The following is a 17,787-nucleotide window of genomic DNA, read 5'->3' on the forward strand; positions in this document are numbered from 1 at the left end:
GAAAGGAGTCCAGTTAGGAGGACAAAGGCTCTAGAAGCTCATGACGCATGTCCAGATCTGAATTCTGAAGAGACTCATGTGAAATCATACAGGAGAGAAGCCAGTCAGTTAAGTTTGTGTCAAAGAAAAACAACACTAGTGTGCTCAGGCATGAGCCGGCCTTATATACCCGTATGTCCAGGGGCGTAGCTTCACATGAAATGTCACATGTCTGTTTTCATTGGCCTTTTCTGATGTGCTCAGATGTGATTGGGCTCTCAAGGATGATCCCATAAATCAAACATAACTGATTCATTAAAGCATGTAGAAAGACACAGTGGTAAAAACTCTTGTGTAATTAATTGACAGAATGGACAGTCCCTGTTGAGCTCTATATATGATGATGATCTTGAGCTCTTAGTGTGGTTCTGTTGTGAGATCAGGTAAGCTGTGCACCTGCAGGTGAGTATCTGGGGTTGAGTACAGCCGGCAGACTGAAGCGCAGCGCATGATCGGCCTGAACACTGAGCTCAATGATGTAGACGATGGAGATGATGGCAGTCTGACCACAAATAAAGTATACTTATAACACAAACTAAGTACACTTTAATATCACTAATCAAGCATGTAATTAGTCTGGCATATACTTAAAGTGTACTAAGTGTGGCGGTTTGGTATTTCAACAAAACTCTCAATAAACTGACTACGCCACCCTGTCAACCAGGGAAAGATATTTATAAATTGATCACCTTTAAATGGGCATACAAGAACGTGGTTTCAAATATGGAGGCCTGAGACGTGGATAACAAAATACAAAACTTTATTTCAACAATAATCAAGCACAAATCTTAAAACATTCCTGCAGGCTGGGCATATTTTATATGGAGATGGATGAAGAAAGAAAAAAAACAAAGAAAACAAAAACAACCAAATGGAAACCGAGGCTTACCTAGGGCAGGTAACTAGTGTGATGAGCACACGGCTACAATAATCGCAAAAGATCTTACCACCAGGTGCACAGGTCTCACTACACACACACACACACACACACACACACACACACACACACTCACTCACGTCAAGCGTGAACACACAGCACTCCGTGACAGAGTCCCACCACCGCACACGAGGGCCAACCAGCGACCTGCCTGAAGCCTCGGTTCCTACAACAAGAAGCAAAAATTAACCCAAAACCTCAAACACAAGAGAAAATAATAATAATAATAATAATAATAAATACTTTAATTGAAGTAACACAAACAGATAGGACTATAAGTATGAGACCAGAAGATCAAGACCTACTGATGAAGGTTAGGAACAGTCTCAATGGGAGATGTTCGCTCCCAGTGCCATACTGATATAATCAACAAAACATGAGCAAAATACATATTAAACAACAAAATTAAACAAAAAAAAATACATACAAATGATTAACACAAATAATCAACAAAATAAACCAAGTAAACAAATGAATAACTGAAAAATAAACTTGAACAACAAAATACACAAAAGTGCTGACCCAACGAGAAGGACCAATGAACAGTGCGCTATCGCGCCGATGGTGACCTTGAATAGTCGGAGACAGATCACAGAAACAAACGTAAACAAAACAGCAGCATCAAAGAATGTTGCCCCACAGGCTGCACGACGTGCAATGGATCCTAAAATCAGCTATTCTTCCTAAAAAAAAAAAAAATGTAAACATTAAATTACTTACCACGTAAAAAAAGTATAGACCTTAGTGATAGTTACACATACCTCCATATTGTCGCTGTAGTCACGAGTCAGTCCGTACGCACACTCGGACATCAAACCCACAAAAGGATATAATCACAGCAGGAGCATGTTGAGTGAGAGGGCAGCCGCCAACCAAACACTATGAATGATTTTCGTCGGAAACTACAACCCAAATAAAACCAGTTACCTCAGACACGCATTCTAATGCTCACTAGTTAGCAAACACATACCTGACAGACGGAAAGAGCCAAAAACCGGAATGGGCGGGCCTCGGGCAGTGACGCATAGCGGTGAGCAAAGACACAATAGTGCTTTAAAAGTCCCCTTTTATATAGCCGTGAAAGTATATGATTGGACAATTCGTGCACTTGTGGCCAATTTAAAGAACGCACACCGTTCATCCCACTACAATCTACCCCCCACTCACGGATCGTCGCCCCGACGGTCCTGCTACTAAAGGTCAGCATTACCTAATCCCAAGGCCTAAAAATGCCTAACCATGGCATGCATTTGCTGCAAATAAACCTCACCAGTTTCGCCCACTGAACGGGGGAGGTGATGCAGGTTTGGGTGCTGGCCAGCATTTGCACGTGTCGTCCTGCGTAAGGCACCCTCCTCTGCCCTAACCAGGCCTTCAGGCTGCGACTCCTGTAAACTGGTTGTATCCCTAGCTGGAACCTGCAATCCTGGCAAACTAACTGGAGTTGATCCCATAACACTCACCCTCTCCTGTGGACCAAGTTCCACCCCAGATGCCGGCCCACCAAGTTCTGGATCAACACAAACTTGATTCCGTTCTTGCACCAAAGCTAGTAAATCTACCTCATCCTCTTCCTCAACCAATGATGCTTCCACAACTGGGTCATGTGAAGGACTGCCATAATTAACAACCACTGTCTCTTTACAGACTCGACGCTTTAACAGTGAACGATGCACATTCCTTACCTTGGTCAGGTCATCTAGAGGCGCAATGGTGTAAACTACACCACCCTCCTTGGGTGCCCTTATCACTTGATAAACCACTGGGCTCCACAGGTCCTGGATTTTATGGCGGCCCCTTACCCCATAATCGCGGAGGTACACTAACTGACCCTCCACCAGTGGATCATCTCGGACATACTGATCATGATTGGCCTTGCGCCTATCAGCCATGACCTGCAATCGTTCACGTGCCCCTGCAAAGGCCACTTGGAGCCTCGTTTGATGCTCCACGACCCAGTCATGCACACTACCTTCTCTTACCTGTGGTTCTCTTCCCAACAGGAAATCAACAGGCAATCGTGGCTCCTGACCAAACATCAAAAAGTGTGGCGATTCCCCTGTGCCCTGATGAGGAGTGCTATTATAACTGAACACCACCTGGGGAAGACAAGCCACCCAATCTCGTTTCCTGGATACTGGCAGAGTGCGCAACAGATTGTGTAAGGTGCGATTAAAACGTTCACACTGGCCGTTACCAGCCGGGTGATAGGGAGTAGTACGAGACTTCACCACACCGTAGAGCTCACATAACTGGCGTATCAACAGGGACTCAAAATTTCTACCCTGGTCTGGTTCTACCAAACCTGTAGAACCATTCAGTCACAAGAGCTTGTGCCACAGTCTCAGCTCGCTGATCCCTTGTCGGAACAGCCAGGGTATACTTACTGAATACATCAGTCATCACCAAGATGTTTTCAGTGCCAGAATTTGTGGGCTCTAACACGGTGAAATCCACTGCCAGGATATCATTTGGCCTAGATGACATTAACCGCCCATGAACGTCTGAGTAAGTGGCTGGGTGTCCTTGGCTGCCTGGCACCGATCACACTCTTGACACCAACTTGCCACATCTGAGGACAACCCCGGCCAATAACACCTTTGCCGCACTAACTCAAGAGTACGCTCTCTGCCCTGGTGTCCATGTTGTTGGTGCAATTGCCTTAACACCTCTGACCTCAAAGCAGCAGGCAAAACCAACTGCAACACCTCCTCCTTACCATTAGGGCAGTGAACAAGGCGATAAAGCATACCATCTAGCTCCCCCAACCGATCCCACTGGCGAAGCAACGTTAAGGCTGCCTTGGTCATTTGGCGCCGTTCATCAGGGCCTGGGCGAGTACCTTGTTTCCAAAATCGCAACACTTCCCAAATAACCGGGTCAGCTGCCTGCAATGAACCCAACTCACCAGCTGAATAACCAGGAAGAGTAGAAATCACACATTGGGTCACTATTTCAGCAGTATCCAACCCAGTTAATGGCCGCAAAGACTCAGGAATTGCAGTACCTGGGGCCAACCTGTCCAAAACCACAGGTTCCAGGGGATCCCTCCGTGAAAGCGCATCAGCATTTTTATTACTCTTACCTGAACGATACTTGATCTCAAAGTCGAATGCAGCCAGCTGAGAAGCCCAACGCTGCTCAGTCGCACCAAGCTTTGCAGAAGTCAGGTGGCTAAGGGGGTTATTATCGGTAAATACCACGCACTTATTACCCAGCAGGTATTCGCGGAAATTCTCTGTCATGGCCCACTTGAGCGCAACAAACTCCAGCTTCATAGAGCTATAATTGGACATGTTGCGCTCAGTGGGCCTTAAACTATGACTGGCATATGCAACTGGTCTTACCTTACCTTCATTTTCCTGGGAAAGGACCGCCCCTAGACCTTGATGGCTGGCATCCACCTCCAGGATGAAAGGTTTGGAGAAATCCGCATACGCAAGTACTGGTGTGGTGGTAAGTTTCCGTTTTAACCCCTCAAAGCTCACCTGGCATCTTTCACTCCAAGCACTATTAAAGCTCTTACCTGTCTGTTTACCCTTTGCACCAGCGAATTCTCCTACCAGCTTATGCAGAGGGGCAGCCAACTTTGCAAACCCCTCTACAAACCGCCGGTAGTAGCTGCAAAAACCCAGGAAGGATCGCAGTTCTGTGACACTAGAGGGGCGAGGCCACTGGGCCACAGCCTCGATCTTACTAGGGTCAGTTGCCACTCCCCTTGAGGAGATCACATGACCCAGATATTTCACCTCTTGTTGGAGAAAGGCACACTTATCTAGCCTAGCCTTTAACCCTTCCTGTTCAAGACGGCCTAAAACGACCTCCAACCTCTCCAAATGTTGAGCAATAGAGGTAGAGAACACCACAATATCATCTAGATATAAAAGTAAAGACTGGCATTGCTGATCACCAAATAATCTCTCCATAAGTCGCTGGAAGGTAGAGGGAGCATTGCACAACCCAAAAGGCATTAGATTCCATTCAAACAAGCCGAATGGGGTGCAAAAAGCGGTCTTCGGCTTATCCCCCTCTGTGACAGGGACCTGGTTATAACCACTAGCTAAATCCATAGTGGAAAACCAACAGGCCCCTGTCAACGCATCCAGCGACTCCTCAATCCGAGGCAAGGGAAACGCATCCCTTCTAGTCTTGGCGTTTAACTGGCGGTAGTCAACGCACAAGCGTAGACCACCATCCTTCTTTTTTACCAAGACAATTGGGGAGGCATACGGACTGCAACTTTCCCTAATTACCTGAGACTCCAGCAGTTGATTAATGTGGGCCCTAACAACCTCATATTCGGAGGGGGGTATACGGCGATGTCGCTGCCGCACCGGAACGTCATCCAACAATGGGATATCATGGGAGATGAGACTTGTACATCCCAGATCGCCATCATGTTCAGAAAACACCATCTGGTACTTTCTAAGCAAGGCCCTCACACTGTCTTGTTCTAATTCTGGCAATGCAGTCAGATCTACCTCTGCAATCTGCTTTAAAACAGTGGAGCTAGCTGCTAGGGTGGCTTGACAATAGACATTTCCTGTAGTGGGTGTAACTTCAGTAACACCTGCTGGCAAACTTACCACATGAACTCTAACCAGGGTACCTAATAGTCTGCGTGGAAAAAGCAGGACATCAGACGTGCCTACGTTGACCACAGGCACATAAACTGAGCCTCTAACCACTCGCACCAAGGCAGGGGAGGCTAACAACCCTTCAGGTAGCCCAGACTCAGAGGGCTCAAACAGTACGGTACTACCTGCCAACTGTTCTGCACAAGTTGCCGCAACCAGCTTAATAGTACCACTTGTGACGTGACATGCCCGAGGACCGCGCACCCTTACCTTAGTCTCACACTCAATGGGAGGTTGCTCATTACCTTGATGGCAATGTTGCAATGCTTGAAAAACTGAAAGTGGCGCACTAGAAACCGGAGGAAAGTCAAACAAAGAGGGGCCATGCTGTCCAAAGAGCTCCTGGTAGCATCGCCCGAGGACATTCATCCCCAACACACCAGGGACTCGAGAGCGTAAGCCACCAGGAGGATCCCTGACCACCAATACCCCACATCGCGGTACTATCCTACCACAGAGCTCAATATCCAATTCCATATAACCAATATATGGAATTGAAAGCCCATTGGCAGCCCTTAGCTGCAACCATGAACACGACCTCAACCGTTCTTGACCCCATGGCTCAAAATGTTGGGCAAAACAACTTTCCGTAATAGTTGATACCATTGAACCGGTATCAATTAGACAAGGGACCGACACGCCACCAATTGAAACATCTAGATGCGGACAAGGGGACATTAAATTTGGAACTGAACTGGGTTTCTTACCGTCTGAGCCAGTCCTTTTCCCAACCGAGCTGTGGCTCTTCAGCACGGCGGGAACTAGTTTTCCGACACATTATTAGCTTGCGGCTGCCCACCACCAACTACTTGATCAACACGAGGCTGCAATGGCGACCCGGACGTGACCCGTTCCCCTTCACATTCCCGTGCAAAATGGCCTGGTTTTTGACACCGCCTACATATAATAGGCCCACTGCGAAAAGATTGTGTACGAGGGCGAGAATGGGGGCCCTGCAAACGGGCAATACTCCGGGTGAGCTGATTTAATTGCTCCTGTTGTGACTTTAACATTTCTCTAAGCTCCCCCATTTCCGACTTCTCAGCAGAACTACAATGCCCCTGCACTTCATACTGAAACCCATGCGCCAAAGGGACAGAAAGGCTCCGACCCCTTGCTCCACCTGGCATTCCCTCCTGCTCCCAACGGATAGCTTCGCCATGCACCTCCAAGAGTGTAGAATGGGGCTGGTGACGAACCAATTGCTTCAATTCACGGCGAAGGGAAGCGTCGCAAACATATTCGACAAATTGATCTCTCAATAAAATCTCTGCATTTGGCATAGCAGTAGGGGACTTCTGTCTTACTTTCTCTAGGAGGCCCATTAGGGCCAAGGAGAACTCCAACAAAGTTTCGCCCTCCTGTTGCCTCCTAGAGAAAAAGGCTTCCTGCAGGGCAACATAAGACTGCGAGCATCCATATAGCTCTTGCAAAATGGAAAAATTTTTCTCTGGGTCTCCGCGCTCAGAAACAGGGCGATGCCTAACCTCCTCACGTGCATTCCCTCCGAGGTGATCGAATAGGAAAAACGCCTGATCTGACACTGACAAATGACGAGTTCTTATGCAAGCTTTTGCTTCCTCGATCCATTCATTAATGCCAATACCCGATCTACCATCGAATATTGGACATTTTCTATCCCTTGGAATAAACACAAGGCGTTCAGTTAATGTGGCACTAGCACCCATGGATGGATCAGTGGGGGGCACTAAAGACTCCCGAGAGGGACCAGCTATTGGACTGGAGGGACCAGCCTGGCCCTGCTCCTGGCGCAACTTCTCGTTATCTGCCCTTAACTGAGCAACAAGATCCCTTAATTCCCGCAATTCCTCTTCCATTTTGTTTTGTTTACCAACCAAAACTTACCAACCAATCTTGAAATAAGTCAGGTAAGTAGGGAAACCCGCTACTGGAATACTCCAAGTCCACTGAAATGACACTGCTGCTTTGTTTCACACACTATAAAAAGAGAAAAAGAAAAACAACAACAACAACAACAACAACAAAAGCATAGAAACAAAACCCACTAATTCATCCACAATTAAAGTCTTTACTTAAATTACAATAAGCATCCACGTCTCAGCCCCACAAAGAGAAACAACCCTGCCGACTAAGCCAAAAATGTGGCAGTTTGGTATTTCAACAAAACTCTCAATAAACTGACTACGCCACCCTGTCAACCAGGGAAAGATATTTATAAATTGATCACCTTTAAATGGGCACACAAGAACGTGGTTTCAAATATGGAGGCCTGAGACGTGGATAACAAAATACAAAACTTTATTTCAACAATAATCAAGCACAAATCTTAAAACATTCCTGCAGGCTGGGCATATTTTATATGGAGATGGATGAAGAAAGAAAAAAAACAAAGAAAACAAAAACAACCAAAGGGAAACCGAGGCTTACCTAGGGCAGGTAACTAGTGTGATGAGCACACGGCTACAATAATCGCAAAAGATCTTACCACCAGGTGCACAGGTCTCACTACACACACACACACACACACACACACACACACACACACACACACACACACACACACACACACTCACGTCAAGCGTGAACACACAGCACTCCGTGACAGAGTCCCACCACCGCACACGAGGGCCAACCAGTGACCTGCCTGAAGCCTCGGTTCCTACAACAAGAAGCAAAAATTAACCCAAAACCTCAAACACAAGAGAAAATAATAATAATAATAATAATAATAATAATAATAAATACTTTAATTGCAGTAACACAAACAGATAGGACTATAAGTATGAGACCAGAAGATCAAGACCTACTGATGAAGGTTAGGAACAGTCTCAATGGGAGATGTTCGCTCCCAGTGCCATACTGATATAATCAACAAAACATGAGCAAAATACATATTAAACAACAAAATGAAAAAAAAAAAAATACATACAAATGATTAACACAAATAATCAACAAAATAAACCAAGTAAACAAATGAATAACTGAAAAATAAACTTGAACAACAAAATACACAAAGAGCAATTACAACACATCCAAATAAACATCAAATCCAAAGAAAAAAATAAAACAAATGAACCAAACACAAAAGCGCTGACCCAACGAGAAGGACCGATGAACAGTGCGCTATCGCGCCGATGGTGACCTTGAATAGTCGGAGACAGATCACAGAAACAAACGTAAACAAAACAGCAGCATCAAAGAATGTTGCCCCACAGGCTGCACGACGTGCAATGGATCCTAAAATCAGCTATTCTTCCTAAAAAAAAAAAAAAAATGTAAACATTAAATTACTTACCACGTAAAAATAGTATAGACCTTAGTGATAGTTACACATACCTCCATATTGTCGCTATAGTCACGAGTCAGTCCGCACGCACACTCGGACATCAAACTCACAAAAGGATATAATCACAGCAGGAGCAGCCGCCAACCAAACACTATGAATGATTTTCGTCGGAAACTACAACCCAAATAAAACCAGTTACCTCAGACACGCATTCTAATGCTCACTAGTTAGCAAACACATACCTGACAGACGGAAAGAGCCAAAAACCGGAATGGGCGGGCCTCGGGCAGTGACGCACAGCGATGCACAGCGGTGAGCAAACACACAATAGTGCTTTAAAAGTCCCCTTTTATATAGCCGTGAAAGTATATGATTGGACAATTCGTGCACTTGTGGCCAATTTAAAGAACGCACACCGTTCATCCCACTACATAAGCATACTTGAAGTTGTTCCAATTTAGCACCCAAAAGTATTCTAAATATACTTAAAGTTGTGATTTTATACAACGTAATTACAACTAAAATATACTTAGCACAAAATTAGTTGTTTCAAAATAGCACACTTTAACTAATCATTAACACACTTGAAATATACTGATAATTAGTCTGGCTGCAAGTATACTTAGCATAATTATTTTTTTCACTAGGGCACCCCCCGGCTCTTAATGCATCATGTTTCCTTCTGGAGCATCAGTGAATGTTTGAACCTTTTTTAATAGTTGAGTTTGAGTCCCTCAGTCGTCCTCAGTGTGAAAAGACGGATCTCAAAATCATTCAGTCACTGCTGGAAAGGGTTCAAATATACAGAAAATGTTTGAAAACTGATGAATCTGCAGGAGCTGGAGGATTTTTCTGAAGAACAGAGCTCAGTTTAACTGCTCAGGACAAACAAGAGACTCATGAACAACCATCACAAAACACAAAAATAGTCGTGGATGGTTCACACACTTTTGAACGGGGTTATTTTAATAAATTCAGCTTTTTTTTTTTTTTTTTTGTCTTGTGAACTAAATGCAAACATTTTTTTTTATGTAAAATATCTCACTCAAGACAGTACTAAATAAAAAAAAATAATATGCATTTTGTATGATCCCTCTTATTTTGTTAAATGTTTTCACATTTTCACAGATTCTGTAAGGGGTTCACAAACTTTCAAGTGGCACTGTATATACATATGAAATAAATGACACTGCCCATCTGTTTAGATAATATCAGGTAGCAGGAAGTGTCTTGCATATTTAATTTTACACAACAGATTTTCGGTGACTTTCAGTAGCCATGTTTAGTTATATTGTGTAGACAAATGCAAACAGCAGTTTACAGTAACTCTCCCTCAGTTTGAGTGGGTGTATGTGCCACTGGATGTTAAATATCAGTTGTCTTGGCCCACTATTTGTCTACACAGAGTTAAAGGTCAGTAGCTGTCCTTTTCTCTGTAGATAAAGATGAGAGTTTGTTTTCAGAATATCACATGTACACTTTCATTTACTTTAAAGATCTAAGCTGACTTTTTGCATGTGATTTCTTGCCTACTAAAAATTGAACATACGTTCTCATTTGTTTATTGACAAGATGGCTGCCTGACTCTGAGTGTGTGTTGCAGATCCAGGGTTTTCTGATTAAATTGGCTACTAACCATTGATATTCTGCATATCTGATCGGTTTGTTAAATAACTAAACAACAAAGCTCCTTAATGAAGTAATTTTGAGACAACCATACTGAGAATACTCAAGACCACACCAGCAAACAATGGAGCAAGCCGCAGATATTACACTCAAGCATATTTGGGATGCAATTCTTCAGACTAAAACTGATATCTATGCACATATTGATGCAAAAATTGCACCAATACAAGCAAGCATTGAAAAAATACAAGGCTCTATGTCAACAATAAGTGACCAGATAAATATGCTGGAACAAAGAGTGAGCTCCAACGAGGACAATGTCGAGGATCTCACCAAACGCGTGAAGCTACTTGAAAAGGAAAATATTTACCTCAGAGCCAAAGTTGACGATGCTGAAAACAGGAGCCGTGCTTGTAATCTCCGGTTCTTAAATATTCCTGAAAAGTCTGAAGGCAGGGACACCATTGCATTTATGAACCAGTTAATTCCACAGCTCCTGGGCAAGGAAAGTTTTCCGACTCCGGCTTCTATTGAGAAGGCGCATCGCACTTCAACTTTCCTGCCTGGGAACAAAACTACATTCGTCGGGAGGAGTCTCTCACATCTATGGAGTAGTGAGTACTATGAACGGTCAATGTGGCCTTATCAATTAGAATGTGACACTAAACTTGTTTGGATATAGACTGAGAACACTGGAAATATTTGCTTCCATTAGAAAACAGTTATGATGACTTCTACTTGAAGACTTGGCAAAGCTTCTGATAAACTGCATAATTGAGCAGGAGACATTGCTATTTGTTGTAAAGTGCATACACCTATAACGTGATGATGTAATAATTGTTGTAAAATTGGAATGCAGATTTCTCATAGGCCCTTGCTTTTGGTTACAGCTGATACTGGTAAAATAGAAAGATGAAATAGTAATTTAATTTGATATGTTGTGCCTATCATTTATTCAAACTAGGGTTCTCTTTGTTTTTTTTTTTTTTTTTTTTTTTGTTTTTTTTTCTGTTTTTTTCTTTATATGTCACAGACACGTCAGGTTCCACCTCACTCCCTTACCCACGCACCCAATCACCAGAGTACTGATCACCGCCACCTGCAACTCATTATCACCATGATCACCTCACTACTTAAGCCCCACACTCACACACACACATTGTCCGGTCTCGTTCATGATACACTAGTTGTATGCTTACCTCAAGGACTCCCAAAACGACACTTACCTGTCTCCATACTCTCCATCGTCTCCATCGTCTCCTGGTCTCCTCGTGTCTCTACCTACCTGTGTGTGTGAGTGTTCCCGTCTGCCAACTCCAACGTCTTCATCAAACTGCATCTGCAATACAAACAAGGACAGTATTACCTCTCTTTCATCCTCAAGATCTTCATTACCATCATTGCACTTACCTGTTGCTCTGCTGATTTTTCTAAATAAACATCCGAACTGCATTTACATCTGTCTCCGGTGTCTCTACTGTAACAGAAGACCGGACCATAACAGCTTACAATCAGCATGAGCCGTCAAGACCCTTTCCAGGAGCTCGTGGATGCAGTTCGGCGAGCACTCACCCCTCAACCACCGTCACCATCACCAGCACCAGCCACCGCTGCTGCCACCGCCGCCACAGTCACCTCTACTTCGCCGGTATTCACCGCCAGTCCCATGGCCAAACCGGCGCCCTACTCAGGATCGGCGGAGGATTGCAGCGGATTCCTCCTTCAGTGTGAGCTGGTCCTGGAGATGCAGCCGCACCTCTTACCCCACCGATACGGCGAAAATAGCGTTCATTATCTCCCAACTGCAAGGTAAGGCCCTACAATGGGCAGATTCGCTCTGGACTCAAAATGGATCAGTTGTCAAATCCTACACGGCATTCGTTACCCACTTCAGAGAAGTCTTCGGAAAACCTTTGGCAGATTCTTCAACTGGTGAGAAATTGTATAATTTAAAACAAGGAAATAAGACTGTTAACGATTATGCCTTGCAGTTCAGAACGCTCGCCGCAACCAGCGGATGGAACGAACAAGCCCTCATCACTACCTTTCGACAAGGTCTGGAGCCAAACGTGCGGCTGCATCTCGCTGCATACGAGGACTCCATAGGACTTGAAAGATTCATCCAACTCGCCATCCGCGTGGGTTCTCGTATGCAGTCGTGTCTCCTCGAGCACCAGGGCCAGTCACAGGCTACACCTCTCCTCCGTCGGTCCGAACCCGTCAGCTCCCCAGAACCAGCCCCCGAGCCCATGCAAGTGGATAACTCCCGTTTGTCACCCACAGAAAGACAGAGAAGGCTGACCCTGAATCTATGCTTATACTGTGGATCTCCTGGGCATGTCATCTCCACATGCCCAACCCGTCCTCCTCGACCTGTGGTGAGTGCTATCATTCCCTCTATCCAAAAGATGAAACCACTCACTACTGTAGTAAACCTTACTGCTGCTAATGCTTCCATTCCAGTGGTGGCGCTCCTCGATTCAGGGTCAGCAGGAAATTTCATCTCCGGCGCCCTCTGTCGACACCTCGGGATTAAGACCTCGCCTTCTCCGATTAACTACCAGGTCCACTCTATCACGGGCAAACCCCTGAGCCGCAAGACGATTCGACGCGTCACTGGACCCCTTCAACTGCACGTGGGTATCTTCCACACCGAATCCATCCATCTGCTGGTTCTGGAGGAATCCACCGCTGACGTGGTTCTAGGGCGCCCGTGGCTGGAACTCCACAATCCCAACATCTCATGGCGCACGGGCGAAGTCCTGAAGTGGGGCGACCACTGTTTCCCTGGCTGTTTTCCAGAACTTCCCATTCCAAGATCTCCTCTCTCAACAAGTCTCTCTATCAACGCTACCTCCATCGAAAGCCCCATGGAAAAACGCTCCGTCGAAGTTCCACCCGACTACGCCCCCTTCAGTGACGTCTTCTGCCCGCAACGCGCCTCCAAGCTTCCTCCACACCGGCCATGGGACTGTGCCATCGATCTGTTACCGGGTGAACCAGTGCCCAGGGGACGCATATACCCCCTGTCAGTACCGGAGGAGAAGGCCATGGAGGAATACATCAAAGAGGCCCTTAATCAAGGATACATCCGCCCGTCTACTTCCCCTGCTGCTTCAAGCTTCTTCTTCGTGGCCAAGAAGGACGGAGGCTTGAGGCCTTGCATTGATTACCGCTCATTAAACAAGATCACAGTCAAATTCCGGTATCCACTTCCCCTCGTCCCAGCGGCTCTGGAACATCTCCGCGGTGCCACTGTGTTCACCAAGCTGGACCTCCGCAGCGCGTACAACCTCATCCGGATACGCGAGGGGGACGAGTGGAAGACCGCCTTCGTCACGCCCACCGGCCACTATGAATACCTAGTTATGCCGTATGGCCTGGTCAACGCCCCCTCCGTATTCCAGGACTTTATCCATGAGGTGCTCCGGGAGTTCCTCCACAAGTTCGTTCTCGTGTATATTGATGACATCCTCATCTACTCCCGGAGCTTGGCCGAACATCGCCACCACGTTGCGGAGGTCCTCAAGCGCTTACGGCAGTTCCATCTCTTCCTAAAAGCAGAGAAGTGCTCGTTCCATCAGCCCTCAGTCCACTTCCTAGGATATGTGATTGACCACAGTGGCATCCGGATGGACGAGGGGAAGGTCTCTGCCATCCAGAACTGGCCCACTCCAAGTACCATAAAAGAACTCCAACGTTTCCTCGGATTTTCCAATTTCTACCGCCGATTCATCAAGAATTACAGCACCATAGTCAGTCCACTCACCAACCTCCTCCGGAAGCAGCCCAAGTCTCTGTCCTGGTCCCAGCCTGCCACAGAAGCTTTCGAGTCACTCAAGAAGGCCTTCACCACCGCTCCCCTCCTCGTCCACCCCAATCCAGACCTCCCATTCGTCGTGGAGGTGGACGCCTCCACCACCGGAGTGGGAGCGGTACTATCACAGCAGCAGGGGAACCCAAGTAGGCTCCATCCATGCGCCTTCTTCTCCCGTAAGCTCAACCCGGCGGAGGTGAACTATGATATCGGGGATCGCGAACTCCTGGCTGTAAAGCTCGCCCTTGAAGAGTGGAGGCATTGGTTGGAGGGGGCAAACCACCCATTCCAAGTTCTAACCGACCATAAGAACCTCGAGTATCTGAAAGCTGCCAAGCGACTCAACCCTCGTCAAGCCCGGTGGGCGATGTTCTTCTCACGATTCAACTTCACAATTTCATACCGCCCTGGTGTCAAGAACATTAAAGCCGATGCTCTCTCACGTCTCCACGCCCCCGAGGAAAAGAACGACGAACCTGAACCTATCCTGCCTGATACCCTCTTCGTGAGCCCCATCGAATGGTCAGAAGAGACCTTACCCTCCTCCAATGCCTCCTCACGCACTCCGCCGGGTTGCCCCCAAGGCTTACGCTACATCACCCGGACACGACGCACTCCACTCCTGCACTCCGTTCACTCTTCACTTGGCACTGGTCACCCGGGGGTCAATGAGACCCTCTCGCTGCTTAAACAGCGCTTCTGGTGGCCCAACATGGCCAGCGACGTCAGAAGGTACGTGCAGGGCTGCAGGGAGTGCGCCATCTCCAAGAGCCCACGCCATCTACCAACCGGCAAGCTCAATCCTCTGCCCGTTCCTGAGAGACCCTGGTCACACCTGGGAGTGGATTTCGTCACGGATCTCCCAGAGTCTGATGGTCACACCTGCATTCTGGTCGTCGTGGACCGTTTCTCCAAAGCCTGCCGTCTAATACCCCTGGAAGGTCTACCGACTGCCATGGCCACAGCGGAATTAATGTTCAACCATGTCTTTCGTCACTATGGAATCCCCGAAGATATAGTCTCTGACAGAGGACCTCAATTCGTCTCTCGAGTCTGGAAGGCGTTCTTCTCCCTCCTGGGTGTGACCGTCAGCCTATCGTCTGGATACCATCCTCAGTCGAACGGGCAGACGGAACGGAAGATCCAGGAGATCGGCCGCTTCCTGCGTACCTTCTGTCACGGCCACCAGAACTCCTGGAACCAGTACCTGGGTTGGGCCGAGTACGCCCAGAACTCCCTCCGTCAAGCCACTACTGGATTAACACCTTTCCAATGCGTACTCGGTTTCCAACCCCCACTGTTCCCCTGGGACGGGGAACCCTCCAACGTTCCTGCAGTTGACTACTGGTTCCGGGAGAGCGAGAGGGTATGGGACTCAGCTCACCACCAGCTGCAGAGAGCCCTGCGCAGGCGCAAGATGACAGCCGACCTTCGGCGCTCCCAAGCTCCAACCTACCAACCGGGGCAGAAGGTCTGGCTGTCCACCAGAGACATCAGGATGCGCCTGCCCTGCAAGAAGCTGAGTCCCCGCTTCATTGGCCCGTTCACCATCCTTCGACAGATCAACCCCGTCACCTACAGACTACAACTCCCTGCACAGTACAAAAGAATTCATCCCACTTTCCACGTGTCACTATTAAAACCTCACCACCCTTCTGTTCTTCCTTCCACAGAACCTGACGTGGCAGCCGCCGAGCCCCCCCTCCACTCATCCTGGACGATGGAACTGCTTACGTGGTGCGAGAGATCCTGGACTCCCGGCGCCGTGGTGGTCTCTTAGAATACCTGGTGGATTGGGAAGGCTATGGCCCCGAGGAACGCTCATGGGTCCCCAAGAATGATATCCTTGATCCTACTCTGTTACAGACTTTCCACACCAACCACCCAGACAGACCTGCCCCACGACCTCGAGGACGACCACCACGACGTCGGGGTCCTCGGCCCTCAGGAGCGGGCCGTGGGAGGGGGGGTACTGTCACAGACACGTCAGGTTCCACCTCACTCCCTTACCCACGCACCCAATCACCAGAGTACTGATCACCGCCACCTGCAACTCATTATCACCATGATCACCTCACTACTTAAGCCCCACACTCACACACACACATTGTCCGGTCTCGTTCATGATACACTAGTTGTATGCTTACCTCAAGGACTCCCAAAACGACACTTACCTGTCTCCATACTCTCCATCGTCTCCATCGTCTCCTGGTCTCCTCGTGTCTCTACCTACCTGTGTGTGTGAGTGTTCCCGTCTGCCAACTCCAACGTCTTCATCAAACTGCATCTGCAATACAAACAAGGACAGTATTACCTCTCTTTCATCCTCAAGATCTTCATTACCATCATTGCACTTACCTGTTGCTCTGCTGATTTTTCTAAATAAACATCCAAACTGCATTTACATCTGTCTCCGGTGTCTCTACTGTAACATTATAAGCCATTATTTCCATTTTTTCTTCAATGATACCTGGATCTGCTGAAACATGCAAGAATACAAAATATGTCGCACACAAGTCGTTGTTTGTCTTCGTCTCTGGATGTCTATGTTTGTGACAGAATGTATGTCTATGTATATGTCTGGTATGTGTGTGTATGTTTGTCTAGGTTGCCCTGCTCACCGTCGCCTAACTCCTATCTCAGTGAAATCCCACTTTTAAGAATATATTAAACTAGATAATATAATAGAACTAGTAAAAGGCCTAAAAATAATTCACCTAAATATAAGGAGTTTACCCTTGAAAATCAACCTTCTACGGGCCTGGGTCACTATCTACAAACCAAATATTATAACAATTTCTGAGACTTGGCTACATTCTAATATTGCAGATACTGAAATGATAATTGAAGGATTTACAATGTATAGAGCTGACAGAGGTACGAGAGGAGGTGGGGTAGTGATCTATGTGGACATGAGTCTCAATTCTAAATGTATTGTATCTTCAATTGAGCCAATTCATTTTGAAAGTATTTTTGTTAAAATAACATTTCATGCCAATAAGTCATTAATTGTGGGTAGTATTTATAGGCCCCCCTCTGCTCCAACTGACTCATTGTCAAATATCCTAAATACAATTGGCTCATTAGACAAAAGTAACATAAAAGAATTAATAATTCTAGGTGACTTCAATAGAAATTGGCTTGACCATTCTTCTACTAAGGACAAGAACTTAATTAAAAGTGTAAATTTAACTCAGCTAATTAATGAGACTACCAGGGTTAACGGCCAATCATCATCACTTCTGGATTGGATTTTGGTCACCAACCCAGAACGAATAATTACTTCGGGGGTAATGTCGGACTGTATGAGTGACCATTCCATTGTATACTGTGTGTGGAAAATTAAAGTACCAAAATTATTGCCTAAATTTATAAAATTTAGGCAATGTAAAAAATTTAATCTTGACTACTTTAGAAATGACTTACTCAATATACAATGGGATCGTATGTCATTAATCCCTTC

At 46.4% G+C, this 17,787-nt stretch overlaps 1 protein-coding gene across 1 annotated transcript; it reads right to left on the reverse strand.

Moving 5' to 3' along the window:
* Nucleotides 1-734: 734 nt before the first annotated feature.
* On the reverse strand, nt 735-3,284 carry LOC125247166. The gene is made up of 2 exons (XM_048158384.1): nt 1,947-3,284; nt 735-1,878 (listed from the first exon to the last, which is right to left on the reverse strand). The coding sequence occupies exon 1, from the start codon at nt 3,013-3,015 to the stop codon at nt 2,200-2,202; it is 816 nt and encodes a 271-aa protein (XP_048014341.1). The 5' UTR covers nt 3,016-3,284; the 3' UTR covers nt 735-1,878; nt 1,947-2,199.
* Between the last annotated feature and the right edge of the window lie 14,503 nt (nt 3,285-17,787).

This window comes from Megalobrama amblycephala, linkage group LG15 (genome assembly GCF_018812025.1).
Source record: "Megalobrama amblycephala isolate DHTTF-2021 linkage group LG15, ASM1881202v1, whole genome shotgun sequence".
Lineage (NCBI taxonomy): Eukaryota > Metazoa > Chordata > Actinopteri > Cypriniformes > Xenocyprididae > Megalobrama > Megalobrama amblycephala.